At 40.8% G+C, this 18,164-nt stretch overlaps 1 protein-coding gene across 1 annotated transcript in view; it reads right to left on the bottom strand.

Annotated features, from left to right (window-relative positions):
• Window positions 1-11,974, bottom strand: part of LOC124596276 (esterase FE4-like) — an 85,278-nt gene extending 73,304 nt beyond the window's left edge. Inside the window, 2 exon segments of the mRNA XM_047135354.1 lie at window positions 7,908-8,045; window positions 11,876-11,974. Of these exon segments, the coding sequence (XP_046991310.1) occupies window positions 7,908-8,045; window positions 11,876-11,938 (201 nt within the window). The 5' untranslated portion in view covers window positions 11,939-11,974.
• Between the last annotated feature and the right edge of the window lie 6,190 nt (window positions 11,975-18,164).

Raw genomic sequence — 18,164 nt, 5'->3', positions numbered from 1 at the left:
TTTTCGGTGGTTTCGTTGCGCAAAATAAGAATCACTGTATGATTCGAATGTGCGCATCTTTGCTGAACCTGAAAGTTTTGATAAAATAAGATAGTTTTCAAAATGGTTCAAATGGCTCTGAGCACTATGGGACTCAACTGCTGAGGTCATTAGTCCCCTAGAACTTAGAACTAGTTAAACCTAACTAACCTAAGGACATCACAAACATCCATGCCCGAGGCAGGATTCGAACCTGCGACCGTAGCGGTCTTGCGGTTCCAGACTGCAGCGCCTTTAACCGCACGGCCACTTCGGCCGGCTAAGATAGTTTTGTTCCTTTTAGTGGAAATTCGTACAACGTATGTGACAGTAATACTTCCATGATGAAACTGGTAACCAGGAGAGCTGATAGAGTGTATATGGTGAAAGAATATAAAAAAAGATGCCAATGCTCCCAAAAATCTTTAAGCTCACTACAAAGCTAATTTAAACTGAGGACATCTACAGTTTCTTTTTGCAGCAGCTTCTCGAACGAATCACGAAGTAGACATGTTCCAAAATGCCAGAAATTTCGGCTTGAACCATGGTCCTATATCCATTTTGAACTTTGTAAACTACAGCCAGGTGTTGTGGATTCTCAATACATAAAAGGATTGTTGCCATTGTGGTCTTCAGTCCAGAGACTGGTTTTATGCAGCTCTCCATGCTACATTATCCTCTGCAAGTTTCTTCATCTCCTAGTACCTACTCCAACCTACATCCTTCTGAATCTGCTTAGTGTATTCATCTCTTGGCCTCCCTCCACGCTGCCCTCCAATACCAAATTGGTGATCCCTTGATGCCTCAGAACATGTCCTACCAACCGGTCCCTTCTTCTAGTCAAGTTGTGCCACAAATTCCTCTTCTCCCCAATTCTATTCAGTACCTCCTCACTACTTATGTGAACTACCCATCTAATCTTCAGAATTCTTCTGAAGCACCACATTTCGAAAGCTTCTATTTTCTTCTTGTCTAAACTATTTATCGTCCACGTTTCACTTACATACATGACTACACTCCATACAGATACTTTCAGAAACGACTTCCTGACACTTAAATCTATACTCGATGTTAACAAATTTCTCTTCTTCAGAAACACTTTCCTTGCCATTGCCAGTCTACATATTATATTGTCTCAACTTCGACCATAATCATTTATTTTGCTCCCCAAATAGCAAAACTCATTTACTGCTTTAAGCGTCTCATTTCCTAATCTAATTCCCTCAGCATCACCCGATTTAATTCGATTACATTCCATTATCCTCGTTTTGCTTTTGTTAATGTTCATCTTATATCCTCCTTTAAAGACACTGTCCTTTCCGTTCAACTCCTCTTCCAGCTCCTTTGCTGTCTCTGACAGAATTACAATGTCATCGGCGAAGCTCAAAGTTTTTATTTCATCTCCATGGAATTTAATTCCTACTCCGAATTTTTCATTTGTTTCCTTTCCCTAATGCTCTTCCTGAAACTCTGTACAACCTCTGGTTCTGTCAGTTTATCCATGTCCCATCTCCTTAATTTCCCGACTTTTATCAGTTTCTTCAGTTTTAATCTACAGTTCATAACCAATAGATTGTGGTCAGAGTCCATATCTGCCCCTGGAAATATCTTACAATTTAAAACCTGGTTCCTAAATCTCTGTCTTGCCATTATACAATCTATTTGAAACCTTCCAGCATCTCCAGGCCTCTTCCATGTGTACAACCTCCTTTCATGATTCTTGAACTAAGTGTTAGCTACGATACGTTTTGCTCTGTGCAAAATTCTACCAGGCGGCTTCCTCTTTCATTCCTTACCCCCATTCTATATTCACCTACTACGTTTCCTTCTCTTCCTTTTCCTAATATCGAATTCCAGCCACCCATGACTATTAAATTTTCGTCTCCCTTCACTATCTGAATAATTTCTTTTATCTCATATCTCATCATACATTTCATCAATCTTTTCGTCACCTGCGGAGCTAGTTAGCATATAAACTTGCACTACTCTGGTAGGCGTGAGCTTCGTGTCTATCTTGGCCACAATAATGCTTTCACTATTCTTTTTGTAGTAGCCTAACCGCACTCCTATTTTTTCTTTCATTATTAAACCTACTCCTGCATTGCCCCTATTTGATTTTGTATTTATAACCCTGTATTCACCTGACCAGAAGTCTTGTTCCTCCTGCCGCCGAACTTCACTTATTCACACTATATCTAACTTTAAGCTATCCATTTTCCCGTTTAAATTTTTTAACCTACCTGCCCGATTAAGGGATCTGACATTCCACGCTCCGATCCGTAGAACGCCAGTTTTTTTTCTCTCCTGATAACGACGTCCTCCTGAGTAGTCCCCCCCAGGAGATCCGAATGGGGAACTATTTTACCTCCGGAATATTTTACCCAAGTTGACGCCATCATCATTTAACCATAAAGTAAAAATGGATGCCCTCGGGAAAAATTACGGTTGTAGTTTCCCCTTGCTTTCAGTCGTTCGCAGTATCAGCACAGCAAGGCCGTTTTGGTTAGTGTTACAAGGCCAGATCAATCAGTCATCCAGACTGATGTCCCTGCAACTACTGAAAAGGTTACTGCCCTTCTTCAGGAACCACACGTTTGTCTGGCCTTTCAATTTTTAAGGGGCTGTTAACAGGAAGAAAATGCAGGACATTTAACGTTCACTCGATTATATTCCGCTTGAACATAGTGTAAGTATTTCGAAGATGATTTGTGAAGTGGCGTGTACGTAACACTGCTGTTGCTGTTGATGATGATGATCAATGAAACCATTTGGTATGTACTTTAATTAGAGTTACTGCGAAAATGTGCGAGTGAAAAGGGAAACAATTTAAAACATTACTAAAAACGTAACTGGACCATCTGTAATAATTACGTCCTCAAGAAAGGGACATTATTTCAATATTTTTGACTAATGTTTTTTTCAAAAAGATTGCAGCGCTAAACAATTGCAGTATTGACCAAATATCCATTTGATTCCCTTCTTTAAACATCGGAAAACCCATCCATTACATTCCTTATACTCTCTCGAAGATTGTTTTCCTTCGTCCCTGAAAACCTAAGATTGTGGAGTAAGATCCTACCAGAAATAACTGTATCATTTATTTTGGTAATATGATGGTAAATTTTCCTTTTGTGTTTCCGGTAATACCCTCATGTCAACCTGCTTCACTCATTATTTCTTAAAAATTATTTACGTGCATGAAATACTGGCATTCTTTGAGGTACTAACTTTTTTTTTATTTTTTTCCTCATGAATCACTGAAACAAATAATTATTTGGCCTTCAGCTTCAGCTAAGACTATAACCAAACCTAAACGTTTTAGGAATCATGTCGTCGTCATGATGTATAGCTCGCCTCGCGCTAGAACAATGTCACGAGTCATGGAATAACGGGAGCTGCCTCAGGTGAGGAAATCTGAGAACTAACCTAGCCAAGCCTAATCTAACCTAACCTAAGAGACGCGATGTGTGCCACACATCGTGAAGCTTCATTTCTCTGAAAAACGGAAAAAGAACCATGAACGGAAATAAAGGAGTGACTGAGGAATGACGCGAAAGAAATCACTTGTATTAAAACTTTGATGAAGTGTTTAGTTAAGAATGCATACAAATTGATAGGGTAATTGCGTGACAATTGAGAGCATTGCAATTCGACTAGCCGTATCAGCATGCACTGAAGAACCATCTTAAGGGTTTCTGTACAGATATAACGTCACTTTCAAGTATTTAAGAGTCTGACGAAGGTAGTGGACAGTTCACTGCAGAAACCTTGTCTTACTCGGGCACGTCAGAGCACGCACGGAATTACTGTCGCGCGAAGTGACTTTGTGGCAGACTTCCGCGAAAAAGAATTTGCATGACGTCACCTAACAAAAACACCTTCACGATTGCTCACTCTGTCTTTCTTGTACCTACTAACTTTAGGAAGCAGACTCACGTCCGTTGCCCCTAAAGAAAATAAAACAATAAAAATGTTTCTCATCTCCTGCTATTCGGCCATTGTGTTAAAAAAAAATAGGGACAATGTGGAGTGGAGGACTGCGTATGTCACTCCTCCACGACGGAGACAATAAAAGGACAAATCTGACTTGATTCTTCCTCATTTTTCCTCTTTTTGCTCATTTCTTTCCAATTCATGTTAGCCCAGACCTGGGCCACGAACGTTCTGCGGATGTTACTTCATATAGCACAGTTTGGACACCAGCCCTAACAGTTCTGCAATGTTAAGAGTATCTCGAAGCGATCGTAGGCATTAAATTGGCGTGGTTTCTGGTTCTCCACTCTGGTGCTCCGCTGGGCACTGCTCCAGAAATTGCATACCAGTTTTGGCCACTACGCGTCTACGGAACGTAACACTTTTTTTAGTCACATCAGTCTTCTGACCGGTTGGATGCGGCCCTCCACGAATTCCTCTCCTGTGCCTACCTCTTCATCTCACCGTAGCACTTGCAGCCTACCACCTCAATTATTTGCTGTCAACGTTCGTCTGTGGCACCACAACTCAAATGCTTCGTTGCTCTAATCTTCCGGTTTTCACAAAGTTCACGTGCCAGTACCATATAACGCTGTGCTCCAATGGTACATTCTCAGAAATTTCTTCCTCGACTTAAGGCCAATATTTGATACTAGTAGACTTCTCTTGCCCAGGTACGCCCTTTTCGCCAGCGCTAATAGGCTTTTGATGTCCTGTTTGTTCCGTCCGTCACTGATTATTTAACTGCCTAGGTTGCAGAATTCCTTAACGTCACCTACTTCGTAACCATTAATCCTGATGTTAAGCTTCTCATTGTTCTCATTTCTGCTTCTTCTCATTACTTTCGTCTTTTTTCGATTTACTATCAATCCATAGTCTGTACTAGTTAGACTGTTCATTACATTCAGGAGACCATGTATTTCTTCTTCACTTTCACTCAGGATAGCAATGTCATCAACGAATCGCATCATTATTACCCTTTCACCTTGAATTTTAATTCCACTCCTGTAATTTTCCTTTATTTCCATCACTGCTTCTTTGATGTACAGATTGAACATTAGAGGCGAAAGACGGCTTCCCTGTCTTACACCATTTTTAACCCAAGCTTCTTGGTCGTCCACTGTTATTATTCTCTCTTGGCTCTTGTAGATATTGTATATTATCCGTATCTCCCCTCAGAATTTCGAACACCTTGCACCATCTCACAATGCCGAACGCTTTTTCCAGGTCGACATATTCTATGAACGTGGCTTGAGTTTTCCTGTCTTGCTTCCATTATCAACCGCAACGTCAGAATTGCCTCTCTGGCTACTTTACCTTTCCTAAAGCCAAACTGATCGTCATCTAACACATCCTCAGTTTCCTTTTCCATTCTTCTGTATATCATCCTTGTAAGCAACTTGCCTGCATGAGCTGTTAAGCTGAATTGTGCGATAATTCTCGCACTTCTCAGGTCTTGCAGTCTTCGGAATTGTATGGATGATATTTTTTTGAAAGTCAAATGGTACGTCGCCAGATTCATACATTCTACTCACCAACGTGAATAGTTTTGTTGCCACTTCTCCCAATGATTTTAGAAATTCTGATAGAATGTTATCTATCCCTTGTGCCTCATTTGATTTTACGTCCTACAAAACTCTCTTAAATTCTGATTCTAATACTGGATCCCCTATCTCTTCTAAATCGACTCCTGTTTCTTGTTCTCATTCATTAGACAAATCCCCGCATCCAATAGAGGCTCCAATGTACTTGTTACACCTAACTGATCTGTCCTCTGCGTTTAACAGTGGAATTCCCGTTGCACTCTTAATGCTACCACCTTCGCTTTTAATTTCACCCAAAATTGTTTTGACTTTCCTATATGCTATCTCAGTCCTACCAACAATCATTTCTTTTTCGATTTCTTCACATTTTTGATGCAACCACTTCACATTGTCTTCCCTTCACTTCTTAGTTATTTCATTCCTCAGCGACTTGTATTTCTGTATTCCTGAATTTCCCTGAGCATTTTTATACTTTCTTCTTTCATCAGTCAACTGAAGTATTTCGTCTCTTGCCCATGGTTTCCTCGCAGCTACCTTCTTTGTACCTATGTTTTTCTTTCAAACTTCTGTGATTGTCCGTTTTAGAGATGTCCTTAACTCTTCAGCTGTACTGCCTATTGAGCTATTATTTATTGCTGTATCTATAGCCTTAGAGAACTTCAAGCGTACCTCGTCATTCCTTAGTAAGTCCTTATCCCACTTCTTTGCGTATTGATTGTTCCTGACTAATCTCTTATACTCTCTTCATTACTACTGCATTTTGATCTGAGTCTATATCTGCTCCTGGTCACACCTTACAATCCAGAATCTGATTTCGGAATCTCTGTCTGACCATAGTGTAATCTAACTGAAATCTTCTCGTATCACCCGGCCTTTTCAAAGTATATTTCCTCCTCTTGTGATTCTTGAACAGAGTATTCGCTCTTACTAGCTGAAGTTTACTACAGAACTCAATTAGTCTTCCTTTTCTCTCATTCCTTGTCCGAAACCCATATTCACCAGTAACCTTTGTTTCTAGTTGTTCCCCCACTATTGCATTCCAGTCCCCCATGACTATCAGATTTTCATCTCCCTTTACTTACCGTATTACCCTTTCAATATTCTCATATACTTTCTCTATCTCTTCGTCTTCAGCTTGCGACGTCGGCATGTATACCTGAATTACCGTTTCGGTGTTGCTTTGCTCTCGATCCTGATGAGAACAGCCCTATCAGTGAACTGTTCACAGTAACACACTCTCTGCCCTACCTTCCTATTCATAAGGAATCCTACTCCCGTTATACCATTTTGTGCTGCTGTTGATATTATCCTACACTTATCTGAGCAGAAATCCTTGTCTTCTGTCCATTTCGCTTCTCTGGCTGCTATTATATCTAGCTTGGGCCTTTGCATTTCCCTTGTCAGATTTTCTAGCTTCCCTACCACGTTCAAATTTCTGACATTCCACGCACCGATTCGTAGGACGTTGTCGTTTCGATGGTTATTGAATCTTTTTCTCATGGTCACCTCCCCCTTGGCAGTCCCCTCCTGGAGCTCTGAATGGGGGACTGTACGGGAATCTTTTGCCAATGGAGAGATCATCAGGTCATTTTTTCAATTACAGGTCACATGTCCTGTGGATACACGTTGTGTGTCTTTCATGCAGTGATTTCCATTGCCTTATGCATTCTTATGACGTTCATCATTGCTGATTCATCCGACTTTAGGAGGAGTTCCGCACCCAAAGGACAAGAGAATTCCCTGAAATTCTATTCGTTTCTTCGTCCTCTTTGACAAGGCCACTGGCAGAATGAAGGTGACTTCTTATGCCGGAAGTCTTCGACCACCGTTGCTGAAGATTTTTATTCAAAATTTAAGTGCTGACGCGTTTCGAACCAGAGACCGAGAATGTTTTGATTACTAATCAAAGACGCTATCCCCCAGACCACGTGTGATTGACGAACATTTGTTTGAAACATACTGAAACTTTTATGCTACATCCCGACTGCAAAATAAGGCACAATAGTGGAAGATAAATATGGTATTCACGAATGTATTGGTTTTTGTCGATTTACGTACTTGTATTTATGGTGGCTTCTGAAACTTGCCCATAGATCGTTTAATAAACTTTTAACACTAGGTAGATCGCAAGATATTATGTTCCTGTCCGTAAACAATATTTTAGTTATTATTCATTGTGTTTCAAAGATACTATAATTAGTTGTCCAGGTCGCTCCGGAATAGTGAAAAAATTTGTGACTTCAGCTCACTGTGTTGAAACTGAGAAGTATTTACAGCAGGGTAACAGGGCTGCCGCACTTTCTTTTTCTTCCTTCTGTCCCGCTTCCTTTTTTCGGTAGTTAATTACACGAGGCAGTTAATATAATTACTTGCCTGGAATCGAAGATCACCAACAGGTGCTTCCGCATAAGGTATTCCTTCAAACCTGTATATCGTTTTGCCTGTATATGTTTGCGAAATCAGACCCCTCACAGTGCCTTCTTCTGTGTCTACTGTCACATATTCCTGACCCTGTAAGAAACAGAAAGAAAAGTAACATTATGTTTACTGTAAATGTGCGTAGGACGAAAACAGTAACAGGCCCACTTAAGGTATGAATTTGGAATACTTGGATCAGAAGTGTATGTGTCATAACAACACGTGGAAAGGCCAGCTGACTCTGAAAAATTAAATACTGAGTTTTCTCTGGAAGCAGCAATTCCACACCCACAATTTATTGTTTCTGGTAACAGACGTCATTTTGTTTTGAGAAATCCCGCAAAAGGGCATCAGTTGCAAATAGCTACAAATGATCATTTTTGACAATTTGTAACTGAGACTCTTGAAATAAGTATTTTTCGCTGCTTTTATTTTATTATATTTGAAACTGTTCGGAGTTACAGCCCTTTTCAAGCTTCTATTCGCGTAATCAGCAAAGAAAGACTGGGAGCTTGGTGTTGGACCTGCGAGTCTGAAACCAGCAGCAAAGAATCAAATATCAACATATAAAATAAAAATATGGAGTTCAGCTGTGCAACTGCTACTGCATCAGTTACGGATCCGCAAATCAATTTCTCCATCAAAAATAACGCAGGAAATAATGATAACATTGAAAAGGCAGTAAAGCAACAAAGAAGCATTAGTCAGAAATAATGGATAGTCGGGAGAATGTGAGCCACTATTATTGTAATTAGTATGTGCCATCTAACATGCATCAGAAATGGAGTCATCTGTTCCTGAGACTACTCACAAAGCATAATCCATAAAATCATCTGTTGCAATGAAAATAGTAAGAACTGATGTAATATACAGCGCGGAAGCACATTAATTGTTGTAAAGTATAGTAGGAGTGCCGCATACAAACTGCAAGACATGTACTGTTGCTAGAGGCACACATTTCCAATACTGAGAAGCTTCTTCTGCCTTTGAACGAAACACGCTCCGTTAGAGGCTCGACACTGGTTCACCGATCATATTGGCAGTGTGTATTTTAGAGCCCTACAACAACAAGATTATTTCTAAATAAGATGCAACAAAATGCCTACTACTGATGGCTTGGTGCGAACGTTGACAGGCCACGTAATACTATCTAGAGTTGATAACCTACTCCTGTTCAGAGAACTTAGGAACTGTTCACACATGTGACGATAATACACTTTCTTAATGGAAGATGGTACTAGCTTTTCTATTGATTGGGAATGCTTTCAATGGATGTTTTAACACAACGTTAGAAGTACATAATAGTGACTCCAACTTTTTTCGACGTTGCTGTTCTCCACAAAACAAGAATCTGTCTAGTTTTCATTAAACTCTTCTTACACGTCGTTTTTCCGAAAATTTTCAGTTGGATCACTCAGATTCCAAGGAGAAACGATATATACTGTATATGTCGAAACTTACTTGACATCAAGGATGAAATCTGCACACACGCACACTGGACTCGCATTCGGGAGGACGACTCTTCAAACCTGCGTCCATCCATCCTGATTTATGTTTTCCATGCCGGCCGAAGTGGCCGAGCGGTTAAAGGCGCTGCAGTCGTTATTCCGAAAATTTTCAGTTGGATCACTCAGATTCCAAGGAGAAACGATATATACTGTATATGTCGAAACTTACTTGACATCAAGGATGAAATCTGCACACACGCACACTGGACTCGCATTCGGGAGGACGACTCTTCAAACCTGCGTCCATCCATCCTGATTTATGTTTTCCGTGCCGGCCGAAGTGGCCGAGCGGTTAAAGGCGCTGCAGTCTGGAACCGCAAGACCGCTACGGTCGCAGGTTCGAATCCTGCCTCGGGCATGGATGTTTGTGATGTCCTTAGGTTGGTTAGGTTTAACTAGTTCTAAGTTCTAGGGGACTAATGACCTCAGCAGTTGAGTCCCATAGTGCTCAGAGCCATTTGAACCAATTTATGTTTTCCGTGATTTCCCTAAATCGATTCAGGGTGAGAGTCGACATCGTGGCATTAAGAGAAGCTTGCTCGTGGAGTCGTGCAGCGAGAGGCAGTGGTGGGTGGCTTGAGAGCTCGCGGCGGTTAGCCGACCGCTCAAGGGTTGGGGTAGGCTGGTGGGTGGACACCTGTCGCGGGGCTTTTCCCGAAGGCCGAGTTTGCGTGCTTGCGTGAAGGGTGGAGGGACTTAATGGTAGCTTAGATGAGTGAAATGACGGATGAATATTATATTTTGAACGAAACTACAGGCCCTACAAACATGATACAGCAAGACCACAGACACTAGAAAAATGGCGGCGATGCGACGAGGTGGTAGCCTTTAAATCGGCCGTGGTCCGTTAGTATACGTCGGACCCACGTGTCGCCACTATCAGTGATTGGAGACCGAGCGCCGCCACACGGCAGGTCTAGTCTAGAGAGACTCCCTAGCACTCGCCCCAATTGTACAGCCGACTTTGCTAGCAATGGTTCACTGTCTATATACGCTCTCATTTGCCGAGACGACAGTTTAGGATAGCCTTCAGCTACGTCATTTGCTACGACCTAGCAAGGCGCCATATTCAGTTACTATGTCTTCTGAACAGATAATATTGTGAATCATGTACCGTCAAAAGCGACGTTCATCATTAATGGATTAAAGTTAAGTATCAAACTATTACGTCCGCTTTCTGAATTCTAATTCCTTGTCATGTTCCAGACCTCACGTCAGTATAGTTCTTCTCTCCTCACGCCAGCCAGCGTGAGCTAAAACGCGTGCATTTCGGCCTCCTCTAGTAACACGATGTTGGATCTTCAGCCAACACTACAGAAGCCATTGAAATTTCTGGAGAAGACAGAAAATAAAACCAAAACCAGCGAAGAAACACAACTAGGTGGAAAATGATGAGGTCTCGAAGTTAACAAATGTTAATTCTAAGATTGGCAATGTTTTGTGAATTATTGCTGTGTAATCATAAGGCAACATGCACGGTAGCTATTGGTGAGAAACTGAAAGTGGGAATGCAAGAAAAAGTGAAAAATAATTAAGTGCACTAATAATCTTGAAGTGTTGCGTAACCAGTGGCTTCGACCTCGAAGAACTGCAGCTAATAAAAATACTTGCTGGGTAGGAATTACTTACCGCCATTCATTTAGTTCCGTTGCATGTTATGACAATACTTTAACTTTTCTAACTGTAGCTTTTAGAAAGAACATGGTGGTAGAAGAACTTGAGATGAAGACAGCTTTTTATACGAAAAAAGTAGATAGTTACATCTAAGTTGTGTTATTCTTCTGCATTGTTGCTCGTCGCACAATTTTTTATGCGTATTATGTTCATTTCCAGACAAATTCCCGAAATATAAAGGCGTATACTACACATCTGTTAATTATGGTATTCGTATTCTTAACAATTGGCTATTGTACCACGAGACACATGAAACAAATCAGGCTTTTTTAACAGATTACTTGACGAAAAAGTATATCTGGAAAAGCTAGATGGTTTCGAAAATAATACAGATCGATTGGGCTTCTCGAAAAGACAAAACTAGGCAACGCTACGTTGTTACATATCGATGAAAAAGACACGTTGATTGATCTGACGAAGCCACTTGAGCTAGTTCAGTTTAATTTATTACGTGTAGATATCAGCATGCGGAAAGTAAAGCAGTAATTTTTGTTTGTTTCTTTCGTGAATTTTTGTTTTGGAGTTGTAATCAAAGGAAAATTCACTGCAGCCAGCATCCTATTCTACGTTTTTTTCCAAAATATCTTTAATCGTATGAAAATTCGTATGATATCGTTCGTATCCCATCGATAAATCGTCCTTAAGTAAAACTGTGTTGGCGAAATTTTATACATTACATGAAAAAAATAAACTCATTTGCGCAATAAAGCGTAATCTATGTTTTGAAATAAATTTACTTACGGTTATGACGACCAGGATTAAGCAGAGTACTACCGTGATTTGTACTAATTCTTTTAGGCACATTGTAATCAACACTTGGTTCCTTGCAGAGTAGCAGCAAACGACTGAGTTGGATATCTACGTATCTCGCAAACAAACAAAGATATCAAAAATGACATACTGGTGCTCATCAAGATGAGGAAAAACACTCCACTCTCTTAAAGATAGCATCAGTGTGAGTGTTATTTAACCTGAAAGGACTATTGGTGACATACTCGTAATGAAGTATTTACAGATATGTTCGATACACCCAGTGCTCAGTGAAGAACTTTTGCGAGAAGCTTCCTTTGTTACGGTATTGCTTATCATTGAGAATTAAACAGAATCTAGAGGACTTGAAACTTAAAAACAGAAAAGAATTAAAAGAACATTCAAAATCATGGAAGTACAGTCTGATGATGAATTAAACTATTAGAAGACTAAACTATTAGATGACCCTCGTTTTCTAGTGGAGCTGTCTCCAAATTCTCATCAAATCATCCAGGCTTAGGTTCTTCGTGTCCGAAAGAGCACGATCTGCTTTTTTCCGCATTCATGTCGTATATAGTAGGGACGTCGCCTGTAACCAACTCGAATTTGACACAACACGAATTCCGACTGTCCTTCTCCTATTTGTCACTGGAATGCATGCGCAGTAGTAACTCAAAATACAAAAGAAAATCTTATCAATATTGAAGATGCTGTATTAACAATGAACACCAAATTAAAAATAAAGGACACTGTTTAAGTCAACTGTATCTTACACAGCCGGCCGGTGTGGCCGTGCGGTTAAAGGCGCTTCAGTCTGGAACCGCGTGACCGCTACGGTCGCAGGTTCGAATCCTGCCTCGGGCATGGACGTGTGTGATGTCCTTAGGTTAGTTAGGTTTAATTAGTTCTAAGTTCTAGGCGACTGATGACCTCAGAAGTTAAGTCGCATAGTGCTCAGAGCCATTTGTATCTTACACACATGGTGTTTCGAGGGCTGTAATCGCACAATTTCAGGTATTTACATCACTAAGGTTAAGATGGCAGTAATTTTATGTCACTTTTGCCAAGTGTTGCTTCTGTGTGTAATAATGAAACTATAAACTGAAAGTTAGTATTATCGAAAATTGATTTTGCATACCAACTGCAAATAACATTTGTCGTCCCACGAACGAGAACGACGTTCCACCTACCCTGGTCTGGATGCATGCTCTGATTTGGTTGTGAAGGGTCGTAATAAATTCGTTGTATCCTCTCCTGGCGTAAGCTGACTCTTGTAACTGGCCCTTTATCTCCCATGTACTGAGCTAGGCCCACAGATGTTCTATTGGGGACAGATCTTGAGATCTCGCTGGTCATATAAGTACCTCAACATCATGAAGACAGTTCATAGCGACACGTTCCTTGTGTGGATGAGCATTTTCTTGTTGAAAAATGGCACCACCATAATGTGGCAATAGACACGTACCTTGTGTGAATGAGAATTGTCCTGTTCGAAAATGGCACCACTACACCGTTGCGTGTGAGGTAACACATGAGGAAACACGTTCCATTGTGCTGTCATATTTCCTCAATAACTAGCAGCCATGACTTGAAGTCACACACTATGGCTCCTCACATCAAATAGGGCGACCCATCGTTGTGGTGGTTAGACGTTGTCAAATAAAACCTTGTCAAACGAGTACGCCTGCCGTCATGTTCCGATGCAGTCCAGCATGGAGCTACTGCCACATTCAAATGAGCCACAAATTTGGATATTGTGCGATTCGACCAGTCGGACAACTGGAGACCCACAGCGAGGCCTATTTCAAACACTGTTAACTCATGATAACGCTATTTCAGACAAATACTCAGCATTTCCATGTACTTCACAGTGATCACTCAACATCTAACGATGTTCACACCCACCATATATCCTAACAGGCCTGATAACAGCACTAAACACGAACAGTAATCTGGTGATCATTCTACCTTTCACAGAAAACTGCAGCTCTAATCATTTACATACCCTCAGATGGTGGATGTGTTTACGAAGTTAATTGACATCCAAACATGTCTTCATGGTGCTTCACTTTTTCCTTGTCAGGCAGCGTATATCATAATGACTCTGTACTGACAAAATCATAGAAGAGTAAAAGGCGTATACATTTCCTAGCCATATGAGCAGAAATACTTATAGAAGGCCGGAGTTTTAAAGGTGTAAGCAAGTAGAGTAGAGTGTTCACAGAACAACGTGGCCGGGAGATGCGCAGTTGGCAGGACGCACGTGGGGATAGCAGTGGAGGTGGGGGCTACGAGCAGGCACTCTAGGGGAAATGCCGAGCGCTGGTATGGACGTGCCGTTCTAAATGAAGCCTATGCACAATTTTTTTTGTAAATATTAAGTGGAACGCATTGAAAAAGAATTATTGTCATATCTTCTTTGATTACTACCTAAAAACAATTCCGCTGAAAATGAAATAAAAGCAACGATTTATTTTTGCCTGGCCTTTAAGTGATCTGCAACTTTAAAAAAATCGACATGAGTGACATGTCTTGTTGTCATGTTGACATTTGCTTCTTTTTCCAAAACACAGCAGAGTTAACACAATGTCATCTTACTAACATGTTGTGCAGATGCAGCTACGAGGGAATTCTGAAACAGTGGATTATTAAATGAGGGACTGAGGAAAAGTAAAGTCAAAGCACAACCCACAACGTTTCTCTTTTCAAAACCATCGATGGCCCTTAAAAAGTTACGCTCCAGCATCAAAAGAGCGTATAGTTAGTGGAATAACACAGTAGACAATGAAATTTTGCTTAATAATTATATAGAAAAACACTCATTTGCCAAAGTCTTATTTCGATATCTAAAACCGATGTGAAATGTGAGGAATGTTGTGGATATTACATTCTGGCTTTGTCGCTGGCGGGCGCGATCGCAAATGAGTGTGCTACATCAGATTTTCTCGAGACTGGTGACAGAGACCTCCACCAAACTTGAGAATTTTAGCAAAATTTCATGCACAGCAACATATTATCTAAAATGCACCAAACGCAATATCATAGTGACCGCTATATTTCATAGCAAACTGTTTCGAATTTATCACAGCGTCTTATTTAAATGTGAAATCATAATAACTATTACCATTATAGAAATAGTAGGATGTCATCATGAAGCTGACATACAAAGCTATATTATTTTACCGAATAGTTTCTGTAAAATCGTTTGACAAACACTGGCGTGCGCCTCGATTATGTCATTGCAACATGTCGCTGACCAGCTTAAAGTGTGCAAAATATGTTGCCTTCCCTTCCGAACAATCGATTGAACTCACCCAGTGCTTTGGACCAAAGTTGGTCACTGCGCATTGGCCACTGTATTGTGGACGAACTTTAACTGTGAATGTTAAGGAGAAATATAGGGAATGAGATCTAATGGTCCGTGCCCTGAGTAGACCAACCATGCAGGTGAGGTGGCTTTACTCTAAACCTGTTGTAAAAATGTAGGACCATGCAGTTGGTTGCTCCACGCGAAAGAAGGGACTACTCAGCTGGCACAGTACATGTGGCGTGCATCAGGGAATTATTGGCTTACATGAATGCCTCTTTACGTTCAGTCATGAAATACTTGATGAAATCTATGACTGGTAAACAATCGTAATCTTGAAAGACATATTTTGGTCTTAAACAGGAAAGTTAATAAGCACATTGCAGGAGCATCCATGGAAAGATCCCACAATTAGGCTCACTTACTAAAATAAATAATTCTGACGTAATACTAGATACTAAAATTTCGATAAAAACGAAGTGAGCAGCTGCAAAATTATTAAATACAAACAGTATATCTACCAACACTCTGAAACACTGTTGCAATTTCTACTGCTAGGTGGTAGCACAGACATGTAGATGCAATCGCATTTGATGGGTATCTCAAAAAATCTGAAATGGGAGCTGGCAGCAAATACAAATATTGGTGGGAAATTCAGAATAGGTCAATTGTACTGCAAACAGGGAGAAGGGAAATTAAAAAAAAAAAAATTAGCAGCAAATTTCTAAGCTCAATTGTGCTTTATGCCCCAATGCCCCACCCTCTTCTTCTACTTTATGCTCCAATCTCTCACCCCCTTCTTCTACCAACCAATCACATCGATGTATTAAAATAAGGCATCACATTTGCATAAAATAATTTTTTAAAACACGACACAAGCTTAGTTTTGTTTTATACCTCTCCTCTGTCCTTCCCCTACCTCCAGCCGATCGGAACTCAATATTAAAAAATCCAAGACGGCTGAACAGTCCAACTGAATTAGCCCAAACCACTAAAAAGACCTCCCCTGCACCCTATCTCCAGCCCATCACATCACAGCGCTCCTTATCTCCCATCAATCATAGAGCAGTATTAACAATCCAATACGATGAAAACGACCAAATGAGTGTTTATACCGCACATCCCTCCTTTCTCTCTCCAACTAATCAGATAGTATTGTAAAAATGGTGTCAAGTTACATTACTTACGTACAGACCACCAATATGCACTATATCCCCACTTCCCTCCTCTTTCCAGGGCACAATTAAAAAGCCGGGATGATAGGGATACACCAGTTGTGTATTCTGTACCCCAAGCCTACTACAGTAAACGCTAAACGGTAAATAGAAAATGGTGAACGCTAAATGCCTTACAGTAAACGTTAAACGGTAAATGCTAAATGCTAAAAGTCCAATGGTGAATGCTAAATGGCAAATGCTAAATAGTAAACGCTGAACAGTAAACACTAAACGGTAAACACTGAAGAGTTAATCTTATACACCTGTGGCATAATGCCTATCCATCACTGGCCGTCACTGATCCCTGACCATCATTGATCACTGCAAGTATAGCAACAGATTTCTACGACAATTTATGATGGTCTCAAATTAAATTATTTCTCTGAAATTCAGAGATGACTGTGTACATAAGCATGCCACTGGAGAAAGTTAAAAAATGTTTCCAAGGTAAAAATGTTATGCATCATTTATGTACATACGCATTTCTGAGTTTCTTACACAAAGGACACTGTAGTCACCTGTATTGTCTAGTAATCATTTCTTGTCTCACACACAAGGATACTAAATTACCTTATTATGTTATAGGATTACTATGGAATTAAAGAAAAACAAACAATGGTTCAGGCTGTGGGTTCCTGCAGCCATGTCCTAGTTCATGAACCACGGGCAACGTATGAGTGGCCAAGTAAGTTGTCCCGACAGTCGGGATACCAGTTACTTTGGAATAAGGCTGGGCATCTCGGACATATTCTGAGTCGTGGTCACCTTTGTGCTCATACGGCAAAGACTACCAAATCCACCGGTTAGTCCCTCAACCGTTAGGGGTAAAACTCAATGAGACTCGGGGCAAGTAAGGATAGCAACCTGCTTCCCTTGTACTTTAAATATGATGCTGCCAACAATCAGAGCAAAATGCCTCGGACCTTTGGAGGTGACGGAGTCCCACCTCTAACTGACAAACCAGGGACTCCTAAGATACGACTCGGCAAACAAATGGTAATGACATGGCTCTGAGCACTATGGTTCAAACGGCTCTGAGCACTATGGGACTTAACATCTATGGCCATCAGTCCCCTAGAACTTAGAACTACTTAAACCTAACTAACCTAGGGACAGCACACAACACCCAGCCATCACGAGGCAGAGAAAATCCCTGACCCCGCCGGGAATCGAACCCGGGGTAATGAGATGGGGAGCTATTAATATCAATGGGGGCTACTATGGGAAGAAGGTAGAGCTGGCAGAGGCTGCAAGTAATGTGGGGCTGGATGTTTTAGCTGTTAGTGACATTCGGGTAAGGGGTGAGAAAGAAGAGGAAGTGGGAGAATACAAGGTCTACCTGTCAGAAGTCAAAGCAGGAATAGCACAATGGGGTGTAGGGCTTTACATCAGGAAAGAAATGGAACCCGGCGTAGTTGCAATAAGGTATGTAAACGAACGGCTGATGTGGATAAATTTGACAGTGTCTAGCAACAAAATTAGGATTGTGTCAGCATATTCGCATTGTGAAGGGACAGATCAAGATAAGATGGATAGTTTTCATGATGCACTCAGTGATGTAGTTGTTAGAGTAAAGGACAAGGACAGTGTTCTGCTCATGGGTGATTTTAATGCCAGGATTGGAAATCGAACAGAAGGGTATGGAAAGGTTATGGGTAAATTTGGAGAGGATATGGAGGCCAACAGGAACGGGAAACAACTCTTGGATTTCTGTGCCAGTATGGGCTTAGTAATCACAAACTCCTTTTTTAAACAT

Source organism: Schistocerca americana, chromosome 2 (genome assembly GCF_021461395.2).
Source record: "Schistocerca americana isolate TAMUIC-IGC-003095 chromosome 2, iqSchAmer2.1, whole genome shotgun sequence".
Lineage (NCBI taxonomy): Eukaryota > Metazoa > Arthropoda > Insecta > Orthoptera > Acrididae > Schistocerca > Schistocerca americana.
Note: the sequence above shows the minus strand (reverse complement) of the source record. Positions and strands in the feature narration are given on the sequence as shown.